The sequence below is a fragment of the Cheilinus undulatus genome, linkage group 11 (genome assembly GCF_018320785.1).
Source record: "Cheilinus undulatus linkage group 11, ASM1832078v1, whole genome shotgun sequence".
Classification (NCBI taxonomy): Eukaryota; Metazoa; Chordata; class Actinopteri; order Labriformes; family Labridae; genus Cheilinus; species Cheilinus undulatus.
In genome coordinates, this window is record NC_054875.1 from 11612578 (window position 1) to 11636173 (window position 23596).

General features: G+C 38.5%; 1 protein-coding gene across 1 annotated transcript in view; it reads right to left on the reverse strand.

Moving 5' to 3' along the window:
• Positions 1-23596, reverse strand: part of LOC121517113 (antigen WC1.1-like) — a 36935-nt gene that overhangs the window by 2312 nt on the left and 11027 nt on the right. The window contains exons 5-17 of the mRNA XM_041798644.1: positions 22419-22610; positions 20484-20641; positions 15937-16090; positions 15498-15827; positions 11784-12092; positions 11274-11573; positions 8950-9249; positions 4087-4386; positions 2610-2882; positions 1934-2094; positions 1700-1805; positions 1335-1496; positions 772-867 (exon numbers count right to left, since the gene is read on the reverse strand). Coding sequence (XP_041654578.1) covers positions 772-867; positions 1335-1496; positions 1700-1805; positions 1934-2094; positions 2610-2882; positions 4087-4386; positions 8950-9249; positions 11274-11573; positions 11784-12092; positions 15498-15827; positions 15937-16090; positions 20484-20641; positions 22419-22610 — 2841 coding nt within the window. The remainder of the gene's footprint in view (positions 1-771; positions 868-1334; positions 1497-1699; positions 1806-1933; positions 2095-2609; positions 2883-4086; positions 4387-8949; positions 9250-11273; positions 11574-11783; positions 12093-15497; positions 15828-15936; positions 16091-20483; positions 20642-22418; positions 22611-23596) is intronic.

The following is a 23596-nucleotide window of genomic DNA, read 5'->3' on the forward strand; positions in this document are numbered from 1 at the left end:
GATAGCTACGGTGGGGTTTGGTTGTACTATAAGCCAATGTATACAATGGAAGAAGCCAGCATAGCTATATTAACTCAGATGTAGCTGTAGTATAGGGGCAGTATTTTTTTTAAACTGGGCCACATTTTTTTTAAATTAAAACAAGAGCAAGGAGCATACTTAAAGCTTCTCTTGGTAAAGAAAATGGTTTTCCAGTTCTCTTGACTAGCTCCGGCATGAGTTTAATCCACCAATAAGCTCCACTGTTTATAAACTACTACAGCGCCCGCATGTCTACTGCCTCATTTTGTCTTGCTACTATGACAATGAGGAAGAGGGAATATTCATCCAATCAACTTCTGAGAATTTTCTGAAAAGTCCTGCCCTTCCCTCACTTTTTGGGAGGTATCGCAGATGAATGTGAAATATATCACATGCAATGAACATATGAAACTGTCTATCTGGCATGTCAGGTTAGTACAATGTCTAAACCTGGCAACATAATGATAGTTACATATAAACTTTAAACATTATACTAGACCTCAAAGCAAATCTTATAGAACTGAAAAAATGTGTAATAGCACCTTTGTCTGATAAAGTAATAGAACAATAAAGTATTGATGAAGAATAATTGTGTGGTAGTATTTTTAATTACATGAAATCTGCAATAAATGTTTCATTTTCCATTACTACAAGAAAAATACTGTTGCTGAACAATTAAGAGCAAGATGCTAGAAAAGGTTTTTTAAAAACTTAGAAAAAAATCTAATAATTAATGAACATGTGACCTACCACTTAGACTGAAGTCTTCCATTTCATTGGCTCTGTTGGTTACATCCTCATAGTCGCCACTTTCAAACTCCTCTTCCCTCTTTGAAAACATTCTCGCTGTGCCAGAAAAACATGAATTATTTTCTGTTATAACAGCACTGGTCAGCTCATGTTTTAAATGCCTGTGCTGTGGAAAACCTGACTTGACTGGACCTGAAATATATTACAGGATGGAGGACTGTTTAAAAAAATGAAGGGTGTTGAAATCCTACACATGCATCTGCTTTAATAAACCTGAACATTTAGAGCTGATGTCTGAAGATCATTAGTCTCTAAATCCTTAGAGCTGACTTGCATAAAGGAATGCTGAAAATAATCTCATGTATTTAAATAGTTATGCACAACAGCCAGACTTCATTCAGCATGCAGAAAGACTGACCTCTTGTGGCAGAGAGGCTCAAGTACACAATAATTCATCCGGAGGAGTGTGAAATTGTCAAAACTGAACACATTTTCAAACGTTTGATTGTGACGAAAGCAACAAGAATTCTTATAAATTTGACAAAAATGTGAAAAGTACTTACATATGGCATTAGAGGCCCTCTTGGCTCTGCGGACAATGTAGATTCGTACAAATACAATTGCCAGAAAGACCACCAGCAGAAGAAACCCAACTCCAACGATGATAGGTAGTATAGGTGGTGGAGGTGGTGGAGGTGGTGGCGGTGTTGGAGGTTGAACATACCCTGAAATCAAAGACAGAAAAAAGCCTTATCTGTGAAAGTTGGACTTCACTAAAAAAGAACCATGCAGGTAAGTTACACCAAAAACTGTTTTAGGTTAAGAGGTTAAATGTTCTTCATACAGCCAAAAAGCTTATCAATGTCAGAAACATAATAATCGGAGAATCAGCAACTTCAAATGAGATCCACTTTGTGGTTGTGGTTACCTGGACAGGTGATTCTATCTGTAGAACTGGTACAAGACTCTTGCCGAACACAGTCCTCGACTCTTGCTGGATCATTGGTGCAATCCAATTTGGTACCCCAAGTTGTCTAAATCATAGAGAGGCCCCAGTTTGAAATGATGCAGCCATACATAACACTTAGGAGAGGGCTTAAGTATTTCAACAGACAATATTCTATAGAAAAAATACAGAGGACATAGCATTATAAAGACTTACCTTGGGTGTAGGTTGTGTAGCAGGAATGGTATTATTACACTTCTCACACAGCTGCTTTATATATTTAGAGTCCAAAGGCAGCGTAAAGCACACATTTTCCCACTCATTCCAATAATTAATCAGAATCTGACCTCCACATTTTTCTGTGGTGCTGAACTTGACTTTAGCAAAAAGAAAAAAAAAAGAAAAAATTAGATGTAGCTCTTCAACGATGGAAACAGGGATTCCAGGGAATGTGGCACTTAACATACTGCATTTGTTATAACTTGAATCAGCATATTCTTAATCCTGTTATTGAAAAGATGAGAAAACTTGAGCAGAACCTAAGTCATGCTGAACAGTCATATGCCAAAGCAATGTTGTCATTATGAGGATGGGGGGAAATGCAGATAAAGACAAGAGGGGCATGCAAGGAGAAAAAAGGAGATGCATTAAAAGAAAGGAGGGAGATGCAGAAATAAAGAAGATGGAGATACAAAGAGAAGGGAAGATAAGACAGACGCTGAGAAGGAAAAGAGGGAGATGCAAGAAGGAAGAACGCAGAGATGCAGGAAGACAGAAGATGGACATGTAGAAACAGGGAAGATGAAAATACAGAAAAAGAGAAGATGCAATCCTTCAAACAGGTGAAAAAAGGATTTGAATGCAACACCACAGGTAAATAAAGCATACTTACAAGAACAGGAAATGGAGACCAAGTTCCCGGCACATTTTGCCTTGAATCTTCTGCACTGTCCAAGTTTAAAGTGGTACTTCTCACACTTGACATGGTAATACTCCTTCTCTGGCGCAAGAACTTTGATGGCCATGGTCCGAAAAGCTTTGCTATAGTTCATTTCTTCACAAACTAAGTCTGAATAGTCCTTGTTCCAGCCTGTGTCACACACACCAACACCGTCTATCTGCACTTCACCCCCCCAGCTTTTTGAGAGGCTGATCTTCGGCTCACCTAGTAAGGAAGTTCATTAAAAAATTTAATCTTGATCAAATATTTGACCTCAAAGGCTGAACACGACAGAATATTTGTTCTTATTGCAACAGTATTTAACAGACAACTGCAAGAACCTATGAACAACCACAATTTCAAAAAAGTTGGTGTGTACAATGTAAATTAAAAAAAAAGAATGCAATCACTTGAAAAACTCATACTCTGCTCCCAATAAGTCAAAAATTACAAATCTGATATGGAAACTGAGACATTTTTACTATTTCATGAAAAACATTAACTCATGTTTAATTTTATGGCCGCAAAACATCTCAAAAAAGTAGGGACAGAGTAAAAAGGCTGGAAAAGTAAGTGGTAAGAATGAAAAACAGCTTGAGGAACATTTTGCAACTACTTAGGTTATTGGGAAGAAGTCAGTAACACGACTGGGAATAAAAGGAGGATTTTGGAATGGGAAAAGTTCTCAACAAACAAATTGTGGAACATTTCAGAAAATGTTCCTCAACAAATGCAAGTTAAAGCTAACACAGCGTCCCAGTGTTTTTGGAATGGTAGTTGTATTTTTTAGGCAAGATGAAGATCAACGCAAACATTCAGTGCAGACACTGTAATCAACTAACCTGACACGCCAGATGGATTTGTTTCACACATCCATCTGGGAAAGCTTCAACAGGAAACGTTTGAGAAAAGACAGAGGCTTTGAAAAATCCTCGCAGTATGACTGGGTGAACATTCTGTCCGTCACATCTCTACGGGCCAATCAGAGCAACAAAGCACATGACATAGCCGCTAGCAAGTTGCACGTGCACAGCTACTGAGGAAAAAACGCGAAACATGGCGACTATAGACATGTAAGTACTCGACTTTTGTGGTTTTGAAAAGAAAACAAATCACTGCTGTTGTTTGTTCTTCTTTTTACGAAGAAATGTTGTCAAGTTCTGATAAAACTGAAGCTTTAGCAGCATCCATGCTAATCTCTTCCTCCATAACTGCACCAGCTCTTGCTGCTGCTTGTTTACATCACGACTCTGCTGCACCTGAAAGTACTGCCCTTGTAGCTGATTGGTTTGGTCACTTTCTAACTGGGTCCAAACGGTTCAGATGGGAGCTTTGTAAGATGGAGTCGCCAGTGAAAAACAAGGAAACGGACGTATCCATCTGCTTTGCAAGGTTAGTGATTAACAGAAACACCAGAGGAAAAACATACCTTGACATGTAATGGAGAGCTGGTTCTTCTGTGTTGATGTGATATTTGTTTTTTCACAGGCCCAGATACTTTCTGGTTTGCTCTCAGCATCACAACTGAAGCTAGTGGTCCAGAAAGATTTGTCTACAGGTTCAATTGCCTTTGTTTCTCTTTTATTACCACATTTCAGATCTTGGCACAGCCTGTTTGCCTCAGTGTCAGTCCAGCCCTCTGCAGAGACGGCTCTTCTTTCATCTCCCACGTGGACAAACAGAGCTCCACTGCAGGCCGTGCCAGTTTTCAGCTCCATCTTGCTGCAGCCTGAAAACAGCAGCAGTGACTGGTGAAGGTGAAGTCCAGGATACTGGTACTCAAAAATTTGATGAAATAAATGAAAATGTAACAATAAAAAAATGGATGAGTAGCACAAGTTTGCCAACAAGAATAATAGGCACATTATGAGCCACAACCATGGCTGCTTCAACACAAACTATGGAACAGCTTACTGAGACACTTTCAAACCAAAAAAAAAAAAACAAACCAAAGAGGTCTATAAGCACAAAAGCTCACCAAATAACATGTTTGGTGTGTAAAATACTTTAAATGGTGAGCCTTTTTGCTCTTGCAGTCTCCATTTTCTAAACTAACCAGCCTAACTGCTTCTTCTGTGCTGATCAGTTGTATTAGCACTAACATCTTGGCTAACAGTTAGCTCAATTTGGAGCTAAAAAGAGTGTCAGTTTTTGCTATTTTTTTGGAACCTATTATCCATGCTTGACAAAAACTTTGCCCATTTTTTGCCACCTTTTTTTGGCAACATTTTTGCCCCATCTGTACTACTTCTTTATGCAACTTTTGCCATTTTTGACAGATTTTGCTACTTTTCTGGAACCTATTGCCATATTTAATGGAGAAAAAAGCCTCTTTTTTACCCATTTTTGCCACTTTTTTTTTACAACTTTTTTGAAACTTTGAACCCTTTTTTGCAGTTTCTTGCCCTATTTTACCATTTTAACTATTTTTTGCAACTGTTAACCCTTTTTGCCACATCTGTTTGCCCTTGGGATGCACCGAAAATTTAGCCACGATGTTGTGATGACGCAAGCAAAAACCGCAGCAAGCACGCGCTTGGATCAGTGGTTCTCAAATAGGGGTACACGTACATGAAGGCACTCCAGGGGGTACGCGAGATTTTAAAATACATGCCGGCTATATAAGAAAAATAGTGCCTTTCTTTGCACGTCAGGAGCGACACCATTTTGCGAGTATATTACATTCTAAAATCACATTCGTGCTGCGAACGTCTGCGGTGTGTTTTCCCTATCCTTTGATAAACAGTGACACTTATTGGAACGGAAGATCACTCCATGCGTAACGCGGCACTTTTACGCACAGCCAGGAGGTCAGTGCCGTTTTGTTTCACTGTTTCATTCACTGTGCCAGCCAAGTTTGTAAGAGGAGAGACTGACTTTTCATTCATTTTATGTGAAATATGATCACTAGTAGTATAAGTGCGCAGCTGAGGCTCGCTGTGAGAGGAGTTAACTCCCCTACCGCGCACAGAATGGCTCACCTGTTTGTGTTCCAGACCGGTCAGTAGAGTCATTTGAGAGAGCTGGTGGATCTGGAGCATTTATAAGTCGTATGTGGTGGTGTTAGAGAGGAGAACGTTTTTGTTCTTCTGTCTGCCTTAAAAATTTGCACCACCACCATGTGCGCTCGTCGGAGTGAAACTTAAGTATCCGCAGCAATATTGCACTGCGAAATGATGTTGCTGGTGTGGAAGCTTGCACTGATTTGCTACAGGTTCGAAATGTAAATATTTTGTGTGAATAATTTGCACGAAAAAATTGCGTATAGAGTGTAAGGACCTTACTGGAGTTTATATTTTGTATGCTCTTATATTTAATCACCCTAAAACCCCCAGAGTCTTCCCCATGGCAGAATGGTTTGACCCACACTGGCACATCCCTGTCAATCACTGCATTCACAACCTCTCCATTCATAAAAACGTTCATGATTTATTTTTTGTGAAGAAATGCTGATCTAGAACTAAGTTCATGATTTCAGTTTGAGAAGAAATCTTTATTATGATCCCAAAAAGGGGCACTAGGCTGTTTTTTTTTTTATAATTACTTATTTACAGGTTTTTAGTTCTTTCTAGCTCTATGTTTTTATTTCCAAAGTGTTCCAGAGAGAAAGCTGCAGCTGAGCAGTGTTTTGTACACTTCTGGATTTAAATGGTTTTATGCCTTTCCACTCACTGTTTTCACTACATTAGTTTGAATTCCCACATTTAGTGATGAGAAGATCTGCCATGAGTTTAGTCATGCATTTTTAACATTTAAAATGTTTTTTAAAAATCTAATATTTGTAATTTGAAAGTGTTCATCAGTTAAAAAGTTTGATAAATCAGACGGCTGTCACAGCACTCTTTAATGTCTTTCTTTTTGGACAAAAAGGGGGTACTTGGCTGGAAAAATACTTCACGGGGGTACATGACTGAAATAAAGGTTGAGAACCACTGATTTAATGTATACATGAGTGGGGTCAAGTTAAACATTTATTTTGTATTGTATTTTAATTTTATATTGTGCACTGTTGGAATGTCAGTGCTTATTAAATATTTACATAATTTTGTAATTGATTTAATCTTTGAAGCATTAATGTATGCAATTGCAACTACAATTGATTTTAGTGAGGTTTTAGTGATCACAGTCTTAGCCATAAATGCAATGGTACTAATAATTGGCATAATAATTTATTTCAGTGTTTGGGTTTTTGGCCTTGGTTTCCTCATTTTCAGTTTTGGCCAAGAATTTTCATTTCGGTACATCCCTTGTTTGCCCCTTATGCAACTTTAAAAGGAACCCTGCATGATCAGACAAGTTCATCTTGTTGGATAGATATTTGTATGTTTCAATGTATATTAAACTAAAAAACTCATTAAATATCCCACATATCTTTATTTTGAGTATATTTCAGCTCGTAAACTCAGCAGGAGACCGCCATGTTTTGATCCACACTGATAGTGTGACGTCCCGGTTCTCCGTTGCTAAGCAGTAACCTTTTTTCAGACGATTTTTCTGCTTGCAGCTGTTGCTGCCATGAGTTTGCTGTGTTGGTTTTGTCTCCATGCTGTCAAAGCTCTGTCATTCCTCCTAAGTTTTGACTCAGTAAAACTCCCTACAAGTGACTGGATTTAGTGTATAGTGGAAGCGTGCTGGGAGCTTTTAAAATACAAATATTATGTACATATGAAAGGAGTTTCTCCAAAGAAATGCTAAAGTTGACTTTCACTTTGACAGGCACAAACTGGAAGTCCTTTCATATTGTGTTTATCTTAACCTGAACCATGTGGAAACAGAAAGCCTCATAAAGAAGAGAAGTTTGGGGAACAACTCTATTTAACAGACGCATTTTAGCTCATGGCCCTCATCTGGTTCATCAAGAAACAGATTTCAAACATTTTCTACGCATGTGGATGTACATACTTGCTACAACAAAGTAATTATAGCTCTGTATTTATCATTTAGATGGACAGATAACTGCTTGTGGTGCAAATATAAAATAGAAGAGACCTCAAATTTTAGAATTCTCCGTGCGTGAGACGTGCTGCGTTTCTGAGATGCAGCCCTTACACTGGCTGCCAGTCTGAAACAGGTTACTGCATAGTAACAGTGAGGATCACCGCAGAACTGAGGCATCACAGCACCAGAGCGGACCAAAACATGGCGGCCTTCTGGTGAGTTAACAAACTCAAATTACTCAAAATGCAGATATCTTGTGAGTTTTTTAGTTCAAAGAGATACAAATATCTATCCAACAAGATGAACTTGTCTGATCATGCAGGGTTCCTTTTAAACCCATTTTAACTTTTCCACAAATTTCACTTTTTCAATCTTTAATCCTATTTTTCCCCCTCATAACCAATTTATGCCCCATTTTTCTTGCCACTTTTAGCCCATTTTTGCACCTTTTAACCCTTCTGTGATGCTTTTTGCCCATCTTTGCCAAATTTTTGCTTATTCATGTTCTTCCTGATTTTGGTCACTTTTTCTGCAACTTTAACCCATTTTTTCCACTTTTTGCCACTTTAATGTTTATTTGTCAATTCTCACTAACTTTTGCCATTTTACCATTGTTTTGTCCCTTTTTGATGCCTTTTGCCCATTTTGCCACATTGCTGCAACTTTAACCCATTTTTTCAGCCATTTTTAACCCTTTTTTGTTGCTTTTCAACCATATTTGTCTCTTCTTACATTAATTTAGTTCTTTTCCAATAACATTGCCTCAGTTTCTTCTACCTTATTTTCTGGTATCCTGAAATCAGTGCATATTATGGCCTAGCTATGAAGTCTGAAGCTTTCCTGGTCGTTTTGTTCAGTTGTTAACATCACCCAAAAAAAGGTAATTCTGGCTCAAGAAAAAGGATTAACATTTTGAAAAAAAATCTATTTTGTGCTGCAGCATAAATTAGGAATATCATTTCTTGTTGCTTTGAAAGGAGTGGTTATTATTCAGGTTAGAAATAAAATGTCATTATCACAGCTTAACTTACAATGGACCATGATTTTGCTGACCTTCATGGGCCTCCAGTTTAGCTGGGCCCCAGAAAACTCTCACCTTTATCCCCCCTTATGGGCAGCCTTGTCTCTACCCAAAGCTATCTGTCCTCTGTGAATGAGAATTAATCTACATGTTTAACTCTACATAAGAAAACAATGGAAGCGTTTCTAGATTTGGCAGAGTCCTGGCACAAAAACCTTATCTAAGAATTGTCTCTCTGCAAGCATCTTTCTAACAGAACATTCTGTATTTTCACTAAATGAACATCTCGTCCTTGAACATAGTTCAGAAGTTCCAAAGTGAAATTGGGCTTACCAGAGCACTGTAGAGCAGCAAGATCGCAGCTGGGCGGGCCGGATGTGATGTCACATTCCCTCAAAGACTTCACATTATCAGCACAGTTGATTGTTTTAATGCTACCAGAGCTAGGTTTAGGTCCAAAGAAGTCATACACTGCCACAGCCTGACCACATTTCTGCTCCTCACAGATGAGGTTCTTTGCTTTGCCACTTTCCAGAGCATCTTTGCACACTGGGAGATATTGACCTTCAAAGAAAACCTCCACATTCCCACAACATTTGTCTCTGGTTTTAGTTATCCTGGTTTCAACGCTCTCTGTAACAAAGCAACACATTTAAAGACTACAGTCAGATTGAGAAAAAGAAACAGATCCATGAAAACAGAGTGACACTGAAAAAAAAGGATGTTCACCCCTAAATTGCTTTCACCATTGGTGAGTAAGCTAGGAAGTTAAAAGTTTTCTGTTTTCTACAAAGGCGGTATGGTTTAATGTGAAATTCTGTGGTTTTCCACCTCAGGTTAACTTTTTTTTTTGTCAATTGTACCTTAGTAGTTCTGTGACCCACTGATGGCCAGTGACATGTAGCTTGTGCCACAGGATGGGACGTACTGCTGATTTAATATCAGGAGTTTGGGCATTATGTTGTGTTTTTAAGACAGAAGAGACTTTTGCTTTTGGATCAATCTAAAACTTGATACAGCCTCCATTAAACTGAACCTGGTTCATATAGGATAAGATATTCTTTCTTAGTCCTACATGGGGAAATTCCAAAACAAGGGGGTAAAACATGATGAAACAAATCATTATAACACACAATTATCCTCCGACTGTTTAAGGGTTATATACTATGATGTAATACTAATAACTCATGATGAGAATTAGAGGAAAAACTGTAACAACTACACACTATTAAGCATTAGTGATGCTTTTAAGTAAAAAAAAAATTATTATAAACTCATGTGTTAGTTAGTTTATTGTCCCTTCTGGAAAATTCTGCTTGGCCCTCATTTATATGTAATTTCAAAGCCCAATTATAAATGCTTTTTAATACACTTCTTTCTGCAACTGCAAAATTTTTTACACTTCCTCTTGCCCATTTTGCCACTTTTAACCCCTTTTCTGCCCTTTCTGTCTCCAACTCTAACCCATTTTTGTTACTGCTTTTACCCTTTTTACCATTATCCCATAAATATTAATCCTATTAAACAAAATTTTGCCACCTTTTTTAAACCAATTTTGGCCCATTATTGCTGTCTCTTTCTGCAACTTAACCTACTTTTACCAATTCTTTTTGCCACTTTTAACCGTTTTTTGCCTAATTTTGTCACTTTAACACCTATTTTCTGTCACTTTTAACTGTTCTTTGATGACTTACTGCCGTTTGGCTGTGAAATGAAAATGTTTTATATTTAAAAAAAAAAAGAAAAAAAAAAACGTCTTGATATCATCACCATAACTCTTGAGTTTATGAGTTCGTCTGCCAATGATATGAGAGAAGCACAACTCTCCTGCTCTCAAACTGGCATTATTAGCCAATCAGAAGTAGAATTGGGCGGGTCATGGAAAAATGTGTGTCAACCGAGTCCTATGCTGCTCAGATGCATGGGTTAGGAATAGTTTCCCATTACTCTAAGTATCAGTAAATATGTAAGAGGTGTCCAAACTATATGGCCTGTGGGCCAACTGTGGCCCTTGGTCCTTCTGAATTGGCCTGCAAGAAATCCATTAAAAAAGCCCACATAAGAACATAAAACTTTATTCTGTTTTTTAGTTTGACGAGGATTAACAATATTGGTGTTTATACAATATGGCGATATTTAAATATTAAATTTAGCCAATATCAATACCAATATAAAAATAGAACGAAGACTTCAGTCCTTGAAACACAGTTTAAGGATGAACACAGACACATTCTTCAGTCTCTAGAACACATTAAAGTTTAAGTAAATAGGATGAAAACAATAAAAAGACTTCAGCTGTTAGTTGGTCCTGCCTAACGTTAAAAAGATGAATGATTAAAGGATTATAGCAGCAAATAGCATGAATGGAGTTCATTCGCTCCTCTGTCTGATCTGTCTCAAGGTCTCATTTCCAAATCATACTGCTCTAATCACCTTAAAGCACCAACACTTCTATAAAGTTCATCATTTTTTCCATGTTTTTTTTTTTGCTTTAACCCCTGCATATATGCTAAAATAGTCTTAATAAATTGAATCACTGAGACATGAAACTGCTCTTTTGTAGCCGCTTTCCCAATATCTGAAATTGTGACAGGTATCTCTCCCCCAAGAAAAGTAATCCAAACAATATGTGATCACATTAAAAATTAATCCCTTACCTGAGCAGACAACAAAAGCTGGGTATTGTTTCATGGCCATGTCCTTTTCTTCGTCTTTGATGAAGCTGCTCTGGCTGAGTTTTTTTGTGTGCTTCGTGGTGTGCACGCTCTTAAAGGCCACATTGCCTTCTTGAAGGGAGGTTTTGGCATTCAGCATTGCTTTTCCACAGTTCAGATTTTTACACAGCATTTCAGACTTTTTACCAGTCCAGCTGTCGTTCCGTACTGCGCCACAGAGTGTACCCGTACAGATGTTGACATTTCCCCAGCAGCCCTTAGTCAGAGTCACAGTGGTGTTTCCTGTTGTTGCAACCAAATAGGAGAAAAAGTTCATTTTTTTTAACTTGATTACTAGTTTATTTCACAACTGTAGCCTTAACATAAAAGCTTTAGAAAATATTTTTACAGGTTCAGCCAATTTCACACTTGCTTCTCCCCAAACTATAGAAATATTAATCGTTGGCCAAAATGAGTTTAAAGCAACTTTTAGATCAACTTTGCCTCACTTACCTTTGCATGTCACAGTGGCAATAGAACTCTTATGGTCTGATGACGGTGTCGTACTATTACATTTAAACAAAGATGAAGAATTAGCTGAGCAGTCGTAGGCCTTATCCCAAACCTTTTTCTTCCCATCAGCATTAGATGTGTTATCTTTGCTGGACACCTCCCCACAGTTCATCTCCCGACACACTGTGTCAGCCACGTTTTGGGTCCATGTATCGTTTGACCCTGAGAGATAGAAGTTTTTTTTGCCCTGCTCTATTCCCACCAAGCCGGAACAGGAATTACTGCTAGCCAGAAAGACCATCCTGTGCTCTGTCAGGGACAATAGAAGAAGATAAAGAAAACAGGTGAGTTTAGAATATGTTCACTTTTCACTATTGCAGTAAATTGATGTCTTGGGGGCAGATTCACATACGAGTAGCACAGCTTTTGGTGCATTTTATTAGCTGTGAACATGGCAAAAAAATGTGTTAGATCCACAGAGCTTGTGCAAAGGGGAAATACATGTAAACTGCTCACAAACTTCTCAGAAAAGCGAACTTAGCTCTGCCCCTGTTACATGTATGTAAATGAGAAGTATGAGGAAGGGTCTTCCAAATCCAGCACGTTTGCTTCCCTTTAGGTGTAAATCAGCCCTCATTACAAATAGCAACTGATCCACAGAGGCCTGCACTGCCCAACAGGCACTTAAGTGGTGCAATTTAACACCAAATGAAACCAGACATTAAACTGTCGCTATGTTCTCTCTCCCTACTCGTTTGACTGATAATATTGTGTTTTATGTGATTCAGGCCCAGCACCAGATTACAAGTTTGGATGGGCCTATTTCTATCACAACTTAAGCTGTTCTCCTTTCATATAGATTATTTTTGTTATATTGCCTAACTTTTTAAAGAAATTACTAGGGATGTTTGAAACGTTAACCTGTGATAGAGACAGCTTTTTGTTTATCTGGCAACTAATGAGTCCTATTAATTTTTTTGGAGCTATTAAAACATTCACTTTTTATTGCCCAAAGCAAAAATATATTTCATTCATTTGTTGCTCTGCTAAAGACCCATAAATAAATCTTTAGAGCATTGTTTATTGACGTCTTTGTAGGAAAATTCTTTCTTCATGATGATTAGGACGACTTATTATTTGGATACTGATCGTGGAAAGACAGAGAGGAGGAGAGAGAGAGAGGGATGAAGGGAAAAAAGCAGCAAATTTGCATAACCCTGCAGTTGATGGGATTAGAAACAACAGCAAAGGTACAGCTGAGCTGTGTTGTTGTATTTTTCCTTTAATTTCAGCGTCTTAAATCACACATCAGAAGTATCATTTAGCAATCATCTAATTTGCCTGAAGGTATGCATTTTGCTGAATGTCTCCGCTATGTTAGGTTTGGAATCTGTGGACCATTTAGATCCTCAGAGGTCCATTATGATGTACAAATAATTAGCACATTGTACATATATAAAGGAGAACTGGACATCAACACTAGGTGGCAGTATGACTAAGGAAGTAGCTATTATATAGAGTTGAGCAGATATTTTAAGTAAGAGGTGTTTCTAGCTTCTTCCAGTAGGTGACGCTGCAGGAAAACCATGACACTAACATTTAAATATGTAGAGGGGCCAACCCTGATCATGCATGATAAGATGATTCATATGAGAGTTATACCAACTGGCTGTGTGATGGTGAGATTTATAAGTGTTAGCCATCACCACTGAGGTGTCCTTTAATGAAACATAACATAACATTGTTAAATGTTATGGTGCTACTGAGGCCTTTCTTGCAAAATCTGAGGCTCAAAAGAGTAAGAGGAGTAAAAAATGTCTAGTTTTAACTTCCTGTTGTGTGTCACTAAGATAAGATGTAACATGCAGTCAGTATCACGTTAACAGTTAAAGTCATTAAGCAAAAAAAAAATAAAAAGAGATTTTATTTGGAAATGCAAATACAGCTGCTCCCAATTAAAAAATTTTGACAGAAAAAAAAATACAATGATAAGTGAAAAGTTTTGCAAAGCGGTCAGTGCTCTGGCCCTTAAAGGGGACATATTTTACCCTTTTAAGATGAGCTTAAATTGTTCTCAGAGGTCCCAATACATGCGTGTGAAGTTAGTTGCTGAAGAAACACTCACTTCAGCCCTTCTCACCACGAGCCATTTTGGTGTATGTGGCTTTAAATGGTAATTAGCAATTAGCTGTCTGACTCCGCCCCTGACCACACCCCTCTCAGGAAATGGATGTGGCATCCCTGATGTTACAATGTTACAGACAATTTTATCCAAAGTTTAAGACTTGACTGGGATTCAAACCATCATTCTCCCAGACAAAAGTCAGGAGGGTAACTCACTGAGCTATCCAGCATCTATCCTCTAACCTGAAAGGTGGAGACAAAGAGTGGGGGGGGGGCAGGTTCTGGCACTTGAGGGGATTGTGGGCAGGCCAGGAGCACATAATTTGTTAGAAAAGCCTAAAAAACTTTTGCATAATATGTCCCCTTTAAAATGAGGTTGAACTGACACCAAAATAAACTCAGGTTAAAGGTTTTGATGATTACACTTTAAGATAAAGTCTACATATTTTATGAAGTCTGATAATTAACATTTAACATTATGACAGATTTGTGCCAAGCGTTGATTTTACTCATATTTAGTGGGGTATCCTTCTCTCACACAGCTACAAGGATGAAACCCTGCAAAAGTATGGACAACAATGTATTTTGATGTGGAGGGTCAATTACGCTGCAATGTGGGAAGTGAAGGGCAAGAAATTTCCAAAGATGCATGATGGGAAACAATCTAAAAAAAATAATCAAATTGTTGTCCTTCAGTTTTAGTCTGTAACTAGAAACTGTGTTACTTACTGAAACACTACTGATGTGAGAGAGTGAAGAGGTTAGTCTTCTAGAGTAAGAGTTTACTCTGTTAGTTTGGTGAAAAATGCTGTACACAGATTAGAACATACTCATTATCATTTAATGCATTAATCTTTAACATAATAAGAAAATGACATTATCAAGACAAGAGTGTCCAAACTATGGCCTGGGGCCCAAATACGGCCTGTAGTCCACTTTTTATTGGCCCACAGCAAATTTTAAAAATAAATTGAAATATGGCCCACATTAGAACATGAAGCTTTTGCTTGGATTTACTTCTTAGTTTCAGCACAAGGTGGTGCTACCATGCTAGTTCTGTAAACAACCATTTTGACTAGAACTAAGACGACACTGTAAATGGTAAACATATTGGCAAACAAGGTAATAAAATCTTGATTTATAATGAACTAATTGATTACTGCAGCAAATAGCAGCACCACTAGCATTCCAGGTGCGTAGCCAGGGCCAACTAGGGCCCCGTGAAATCTGATTGGCTCCCAAAATTCTTAAAATAATTGACTAGTTGCCTTGTAAACCACTAACTAGCCATGTAAGCACACTCACTCACTAAGAATATCTTAACCTACAGTAGATTGGTTTTACTAACTTTAATACCCTCAATGTGTGGTATATGAGAGTGGCCCCACCATTCTTTTATATTTTATATGTGGCCCTCAGTGGAAAAAGTTTGGGCCTCTCTGTACAAAAGGAAATCAGAAGAAATGTTTTAGTGGTTAAATGATGCACCCCCTTCATTGAAACCTAAAGGGAAAATGCAGTCAAGAAGAAATTAACAAGCAGACAAAAAAGAAGAAGTTAAAAATGTAGATAGGTTGAAATAAGACTTACCCTCACAGGTTATCCAGACGTCTTCACCTCTTTGGGACGTTGGTTGGTTTGGGCTACTGTTTGGGGGTCTGATTTCACACTCTGAAATGTGTTTGGAATTATCAGCACATGTTATAGTAACATCCAGGAAACCACCAGAACCCTTGCTGTATTTAACATCAGGACTGATTGGTTTTCTCTCATTCCCACAATTCAGATGTCTGCAAACAACGTCAGAATTGGGTGATTTCCATGTTTTATCATTGACTCTTAACCATTGGCCCTTGTGTTTTATCTCCAACCTCCCTGCACATGTCCCAGGCCCGTCTTCCAGTCTCACATCCAAGCTGCCTGTATTATGACAGCAAGAGAAGCAGTTGAGTTATAAAATAAATGAAACATATTCTTCATACCTATAAATGACACTGTATCATTGTCAGATTTAGCTACCACCACTCACTTGCACAAACTACGTTGGCGTAGGAGTTACATCTGAACAGTTTTTTGTCGCGTTTGCCCCAACAGTGCCAAAGTGAAGACTCACTGCCTGAGCATGTAACAAAGTCCATGATCCCATCTACAGGAGACTGCTGTGGCTTATTTGTTTCTATCATCTGGAAAAGAGAAGTCCTGATCGTCTACATCTCTACACAAGCACATAAACACACTCAGTCTCAAACATGCTGAAAGCATGCAGTGAAATACAACCACAAACTGATGCGAAAAGTAAAGTTTTCAACAAGTTTCTAATAATATTTAATGTTGGAGCCGCTCTCATGTCTGCAGGTAGGGTGTTCCATTTACTTGGGGCATAAAAAGCAAAAGTAGTCTCCCCTGCTCTGGAATTAATACGTAGAATAGTCAAAGACCGCTGCCTGTAGACCTGAGAGTTCTAGTTGGTGTATTAGCATGTACTGAGGAGCAAGGCCATTCAGTGTTTTGCAAACAAGTAATAGAATCTTAAAATCAATCCTAGTTTGAACTGGGAGCCCATGGAGAGATTTGAGGACTGGAGTGATGTGCACCTGTGAGGGACCGTGAGTATTTCTGCCTGCCGTGGTGAGAAGACCAGGAGGGAGCTGGTGCTGACATGAACCCATTGTTGCTGATTCTGACCACGTTTCCCACCGGTTTGACGGTTTCCAGCGTTGTTTATGGGGGATGGCAGGATTTTACTGCATTACAAGTGTCAGACTTGTTGCAAGAATTTAATAAATTAGGCGCAATTGCTGCAATCTCGAAATTCAGGGCTCGTGTAACTATCACAGACGTAGAACAAGTGGGACATCGGTTCGTACACAACTTTAGAGGATAAATCAGTTGCATTGGAGAACCCTCTCTCATGATACTGAGTCAAAGCATCCCCTTACACATGTGACCGCAGCTCTGACACAGAGAGGAAGGGGCGGGGCTCTCTGCTCAGTGAGCGGTTTGCTCAGCTCTACTCATGTAGTCAGAGGGAACGAGCAGAAAACCAGGACTTAGAAATTAAATACATTAATTTAAACAGGATTTATAACTTTTGGCAATTTAGTTTGTTTAATAAAATGACCAGTAAAACCTGCTCTACAGGAAAGTTATCCTTAAATGGCTTCTGTTGTGATCTGGCGCTATATAGAAAAAAAAACAATTTAATAAAATGGACTCGATGTTTGGGGGGTGGGGGGTGCTGTTGGCAGGGTGGGGCGCCCTCCCAGTAGAATGGTAGGGGAAACACTGCTCTGAAAAGATGATTTAGGGAGGTCGGAGAAGAAACCATTAATAAATGCATGTACTAATTTCTCTGCATCTGGTGTTGACAGACAGTGCCTTTGCTTCTGTATTGCATTTTAAGGATATTGAACTGTCTCTGAGTTTACTTCATCTCGAACTCGAGTTCTTACTCATGCTACCAAGCTGTCATCGGCAGTACTGCTGAATAAAGTTTAGTTAAAAACCCTTTACACCACCCAAGTTATGTCTTGGCCTGAATGGCAGGTGATTGGCTCAACACTTTGACACACATGGGCCCGCCCAAAGGCTATAAAGGGCCCCGCACACCTGCCAACTTCATTCGAGCTTATTCAGCCCGCTGCTTATTTGGTCTATGAGCCCTCGGACATTTACCGTTTGTGTGATAGCAGCGCTGGCAAGAATTTATTGTTATCTCGATGACGCGCTCATAGCGGCAGAGTCGAGAAGCATGGCCATTGCGAACACCAAAGCGGTGACAGACCACCTTCTAGAGCTGGGTTTCTTTATAAATTGGAAGAAAAGTTCCCTGGTACCCAAACAGGTGACAACCTTTTTGGGTCTGGAGTTGAATTCCCTGTCAATACGAACACGCCTGTCTCGGGACAGACAGCTGTGTATTCAAAGGACTGCGCGGACTCTGTGCCAGAGTCACACAGTCTAAGCATGTCAGTGTATGCTGATGTTGGGACTGATGGCTGCAGCATCATCAGTTATTCTACTCGCTGCACATGCAACCTCTTCAACGTTGGTTCATCTGTCAGCGCGTAAATCCAGTGACAGACCGTCACCGCAGGCTGGTGATTACACAGCAGTATCATCAAACACTGTCAGCCTGGACCAGCCAGCGCTGGCTGACAGCCGGTGTCCGGATGGGGCGGGTGTCTCTCAGGGTGGTCATAAAGACCAACACATCCTTGTGGGGATGGGTCAAAACCAGTCTTGAAGACTGGCAGGGCTGTACCAGACAGCCCCACCCATTCCTCTAATCGTTTCATTATAATATTGTGGTCCACTGTATCGAAAGCTGCAGAGAGATCTAGAAGTCTAAGAACAGATAGTTTGTTTTAGAATGTAGGTCATTTGGTATTTTGATTAAGGCTGTGTCAGTGTGACACCAGACTGATATGTGTCTAAAAGCTTATTTGATGTTAAGTAGTTGGCCAGTTGTAAATAAAGAGTTTTTTTTTTTTTTAAGTATTTCTCCAAGAAAGCTTAAGTTGGAAATGGGTCTATAGTTGGTAATGACTGTTGGATTTAGATTGCTTTTAACAAGAAGAGGTTTGACTACGGCGTTTTTTAGCAATGGAGGAAACATACAGCTCTGAAGAGAGCACCCGAGGGGCTAAACAGTAGAAAACTTAAAAAAATTAGTATGGATGGGATCCAGGCAGCATGTGGAGTGTCTGAGCTGATGAACAATCTTTTCTATCATTATGAAATCGAGTGGCTCAAAGTGGGACATGGTCGCATTAATAACATTTTTCCCAGGTAACTAGGACAAGGTGTATTTATTGTTCCTGAGGCACTGGTATTTTGTCTGACAGTGATGATTTTGTCAGTGATATGTTTTTGGCTTGGTTCAGTTTAGTCCAGTTTGGTGAAAGGCTAAAGGGGCTAGTTTTGTTTTTAATAATGAGCACACTGTGGACCTGCTTCTTTACCTTACTTTCTGGAAATGCTGAATTATTTTTTCTGTTTTACAGAAAAAAGTGTTTTCTTTTGCCATCTCTGATAATAATCTAAAACACAAACTGCACTTAACATAGCTTAATGCAGAGGCCAGACGACTCATTATAAGCACAGTTTTACCCCATTTTGGCTAAAGGGGGCTGGCTGCAGGCCTCCACTCTCAGATCTCCGCTCTCAGACACCCCTCTTGCAGACCACAACTGTGAGACACCACCTCTATAGAGTGGTGCAGTCATGATGTAATTTTTTGTAGGAAAAACCCAGAAGTTAGCGTTGCATGGATTCCCTTGGCAGCCAGCCTTGGGACTTTTCAGTTGGATTTTGGGATCATTGCTAAAAAATAAGATCAGTGTCCAATAAAAGTGTATAAAATTACCAGTTTGATTCATAAACATATTCCTAAATGATTACTAGTATTAGCATCGAATTTGGTTGTAAGTATAACTGATGAAAGTTAAGAGCTAATGTCATGCTATATTGCACCAAAACACGAATTCAATAGCCTTCATTCATGGATTAAAAAATTCAACCTGAGGATACAAGAGGGAGGCAGGCTCAGGGTGATGACGTTCAATGTTCCTGACAAACACTGTAGTCCTGGTTAGATGCCCTTTTAGCAAACGCCTTCATTAAGATGCAAAAATATGTAAAATTCCAAAGTCGGGCACATTTTATATGAATTTTATGTTGTAGAAAAAAAATCTCTTGAGCTTTTGTTCACCACTGACATTATTTCAGGCATTTAAGCGAAAACTCATTCATAAATCCTGCAGACATCCAGAGGAGGGAACTAGAAGTGGTAAAATGCTAACTCAGTTCTGCATTTTAGAGCTCACTCTTGCACCACTCTTTTAGGATGGAAGAAAATAATTGGCAGGTAGCCTACAATGTATTTCCTGTTTCAATGTAGTTACTCAGCTAGTGACTCACTGTAACTACGCAAGCTAAAACAGCTATATTAGCTTTAGCTAAGTAGTTAACATTGCTGCTTTATGGGGGTAACGTTTGATGTTAGCTTTGGCAGTGCTAGCTTTAACAGTCACAAATCTAACAAAGCCACCAAAGGTACAGCAGGAGTGGAGCTACTGTCGCTATGTTAGCTTCAGCAAATGTACCTGAAGCTAACATATCCACGTTACATACACAGCTATGTTAGCTGTAGTTACATTAGCTTCAACAATGTTGGTTTTAGCAAATGTATCTGCTTGTTATTGGGGATAGCTACATAGGCTACAGCTCCCCAAAGCTGCAAAAGCTAAAGTAGCTGTGTTTGCCTTTGAAAAGTTAGCTTTAGCAAACATAGAGCTAACACAGCTACTCAGTGAGTAAAAAGCGTTATTTTAAGGTCAATATAGCACAGCGGTCGTTATACTATTTGGATTGACAAACAAATACAGAACAGTACAGTATGCTTGTTTAAAGCCTTTGTTCAAGTCTCTTCTGGTTATCTGTTAGACTCGACCACTGTCTGTCATGCAGTCGATAAACTCTCAGCACAAATTTACAGTATTTATCTGTGATCTCCTAATCTGACACAGTGACCAGAGTAACACACAAAGAGATCCCCCAGTCCTCTAAACTCACCTTTCCACACTTTTTCTCCGTACACACCACTTGAGCTTCTTTCTCGGTCCAGGGATTGGAGGCACACACAGGATAAAGGGTATTGCTCACCTTTATGTGAACTCTGCCATAGCAAGTGCTCTCTGTGTTTTTGTCCATCAGAACTACTTGGACATCTTCTGTAAGGTTTGAATAAAGATGCAGGTCATTAATTTAAAAAGCCTGTAATTTTGTCTGAAAAGGAAACAGTGAACCATATTGACATGGCTGCCATTTTCCTCAAAGACATGGGAGCACAAATGCTGTCATGAGGATTTATTTTCTTGTAATCCAGGTTCCAAATAGAAATATTAAATAAAATGTTTCATTCTGGACACTAAGAAGACAACAGCTGAAATGGTCAAGACCTGGAAGAACACCAGGCCTTAATTTAAAATGGCATGGATAATAGCATACTCACTAAACATGCAAACATCCTCTAGCAGTTCTGAGCTAATAAGACTGTTGGCAGTCACATGACTCTGATGATGTGCAAAAGTCTTACTGAAGGTCAGGACGATGAGTAACATCACTTAGGAATCAGTGGGAATGCAGACACTTGTACTTTGAAGCTCTGTCATGTCATTGGTTCCCAAGCAAGGGTCAGGGGCACCACTGGAGCGTGCCAAAGATTTAATAAAAAGTTAAAGGCCTATTTTTTGTTTTCCTCTGGAGGATCTCCATTTTTCATTCTAATGACAATATCCATGCCTTCATAGCCCTAACAGAAGCTTTTCCAGTAATTCTTGAGCTTGGGTGACTTTACAGGGCATTTAAAAATTGAATCCACACTAGTAACTTCGATATTCAACATATTTTTATCCATCTGTTAATCTATTTTTCAGTAGTGTCCTGCGCTAGCTTAGCCATATTAGCCATCATGTTGTTTTCATATAATAGTAGTAACATTGGCTGTGACAACGGATGGCAGGCTGTTTTGCCGTTGCGTTTCAACAGTTGAGACGGCCTGAAAAGCTCATAATGGAGAAAAAGCGAGACAGAAAAACTGTAACATGTATCGCTGTGTTTCTGCAGATATTAACAGCTTTGAAAAATGGCTCAAAAACAGCCAGTTTAAAAAAGCACAAAGCCTTTATCTAAAAGAGAGGTTTTTTTTTTTTTTTTTTTTTTTTTTTTTTTACTTTTTGGTCACCAAGAGATGGGAACAACAAGTTTGTGCATGAAAGTCTTAGTCATTATTGTTTAATGTGTGTCACAAATAAATATCTTTGAGTTTAAATTTCCATTTGATTTCTTCTTTTCTATTTATAGTCCCATAACTTTAAAAATTACTGCAGCACACATATTCTTAAAGTCAGGGTTGTCATGAATAAAAGGATGTTCAGAGCTTGAACATGACTCGGCTTGACTCAGCTTTTTTCGTCTTCTTTTGAGGGTAATTTTCAGGTCTGCAGCTGCTGCCTTTGTCAGGACAGGATTCCTTTACATTGTCTGCATGGCTTCTGTGTGATATTTCCTTAAAATACAAAAATAATAATAAGCGCACAGAGCTATTTTAAAACAACGCCTGTTGTTGTGACTGTCCTGTTCTCTAATTAAAAAAAAGTTAAAGTTCGATAATGTTAAATATGTATTATATCACATCTGTTTGGTATAAAAAAAATAAGGCTTGTAAACAGATAAGGGATATATTTTAGAGTTGAGAAAGAGCTGAGACTTCATCTCTACAGCCAATTTGATCTTCATAGTTTCAGTCATGACAGAAAAGAAAAAAAAAATTACAGATGTCTATTTTAGGCCTCTTCCTCCACTGGGGACCACAGCCCCACTTTCCCCCGTTAAACAGCATATGAGAGGAAAATAAGAGGAAAATGGCTGCCCTGTGAATAAGGTGAGTGATTTAATGATTTAAGCGTGCGTTAAAATACGTTACCAAGAATCAATAGGAAAATTTACCTGAGCATGTCACTGTCGAACTGTCACTGACTTGTGTTTGATTAGACCCCCCACAGTGCATCTGCTTGCACCAAGTCTCAGGTTTGGTTTCCGTGTCCTTAACAGGAGTCCACTTTCCATCTTTATCTTCTTTTACCAGACGCCCAGAGCACACATTTGTTCCAGTTTGATCCAGCTGAACTCTCTCAAAACCTGTTCATGGTCATTTGTATAAGTTTAGTCAAACGTATATGTTACAACACTTAACCTCACGTCTTGGCTTTTCTACAACGTAGTAATGACTCCTTCTGGAAGACAGTTTGAAATTATCGTCCCAGAATTTCTACTAAATGTCAAGTAATTTGCTTGAAATGTTGGGAGAATTTTCTATGAAATTTCTCAGGAATTTTCTGGATATTTCAATTTTTATTGGAAATTTTAGACATATATGAAATATATTTATAAATTCTTAGACATTTTAGGGTGTAACTTGGTTTGAAATTTCAATGGACATTTTTTCATGGGAATTTGAGAAATTTGTTTCGATATTTGCGGGGACCCCTTTTTAATTTTCAGGCATTTTCACAGGAATTTGGGGAATATATTTGTAATTTTTTAGGAGTTTGATTCTTAGGAAAAGTTCTTAGGAAATGTATTTGTACATTTTTGGGAATTTGATTAGTAATTGGTGGGGTAAGTCTTTCTGACTTTAAAAAAGGTTCAAGGGTATTTTGAACATGTTTGATAATTTGATTGGCAGTTTAAGAGAATTTGCTTTCAAATTTTGTGCATTTTCATGGGAATTTGGGGAAATTCATTTGGATATGTGGTGGGATTCTGTTCAAGGGTTTTGTAAATATTTAAGGGAATTTTATATGTTTGAGAAAAGTTCCGTCATTTCATAAAATTTTGGTGGAGTATGTAAATTTAATTAATTTTAAGGACATTTAGGGGGAAATTTGCTTTGGGAATTTTCATGGATATTCAGGGAAATTTGGATATTTTGGACAGTTTCATTTGAAGATTTGCTCTAAAATTTTTAAGAATTTTCCCAGACACTAAGGAAATGCCTTTGTACATTTTGGGGAATTTGATTTGGAATTGCGGGGGCTAGTCCATTGGAATTTCATAGATTTTCATGGAAATTTAAGGTAATTTGTAGTTTGATCATTTCATGAAAATGTTAAAGAAATTTTATG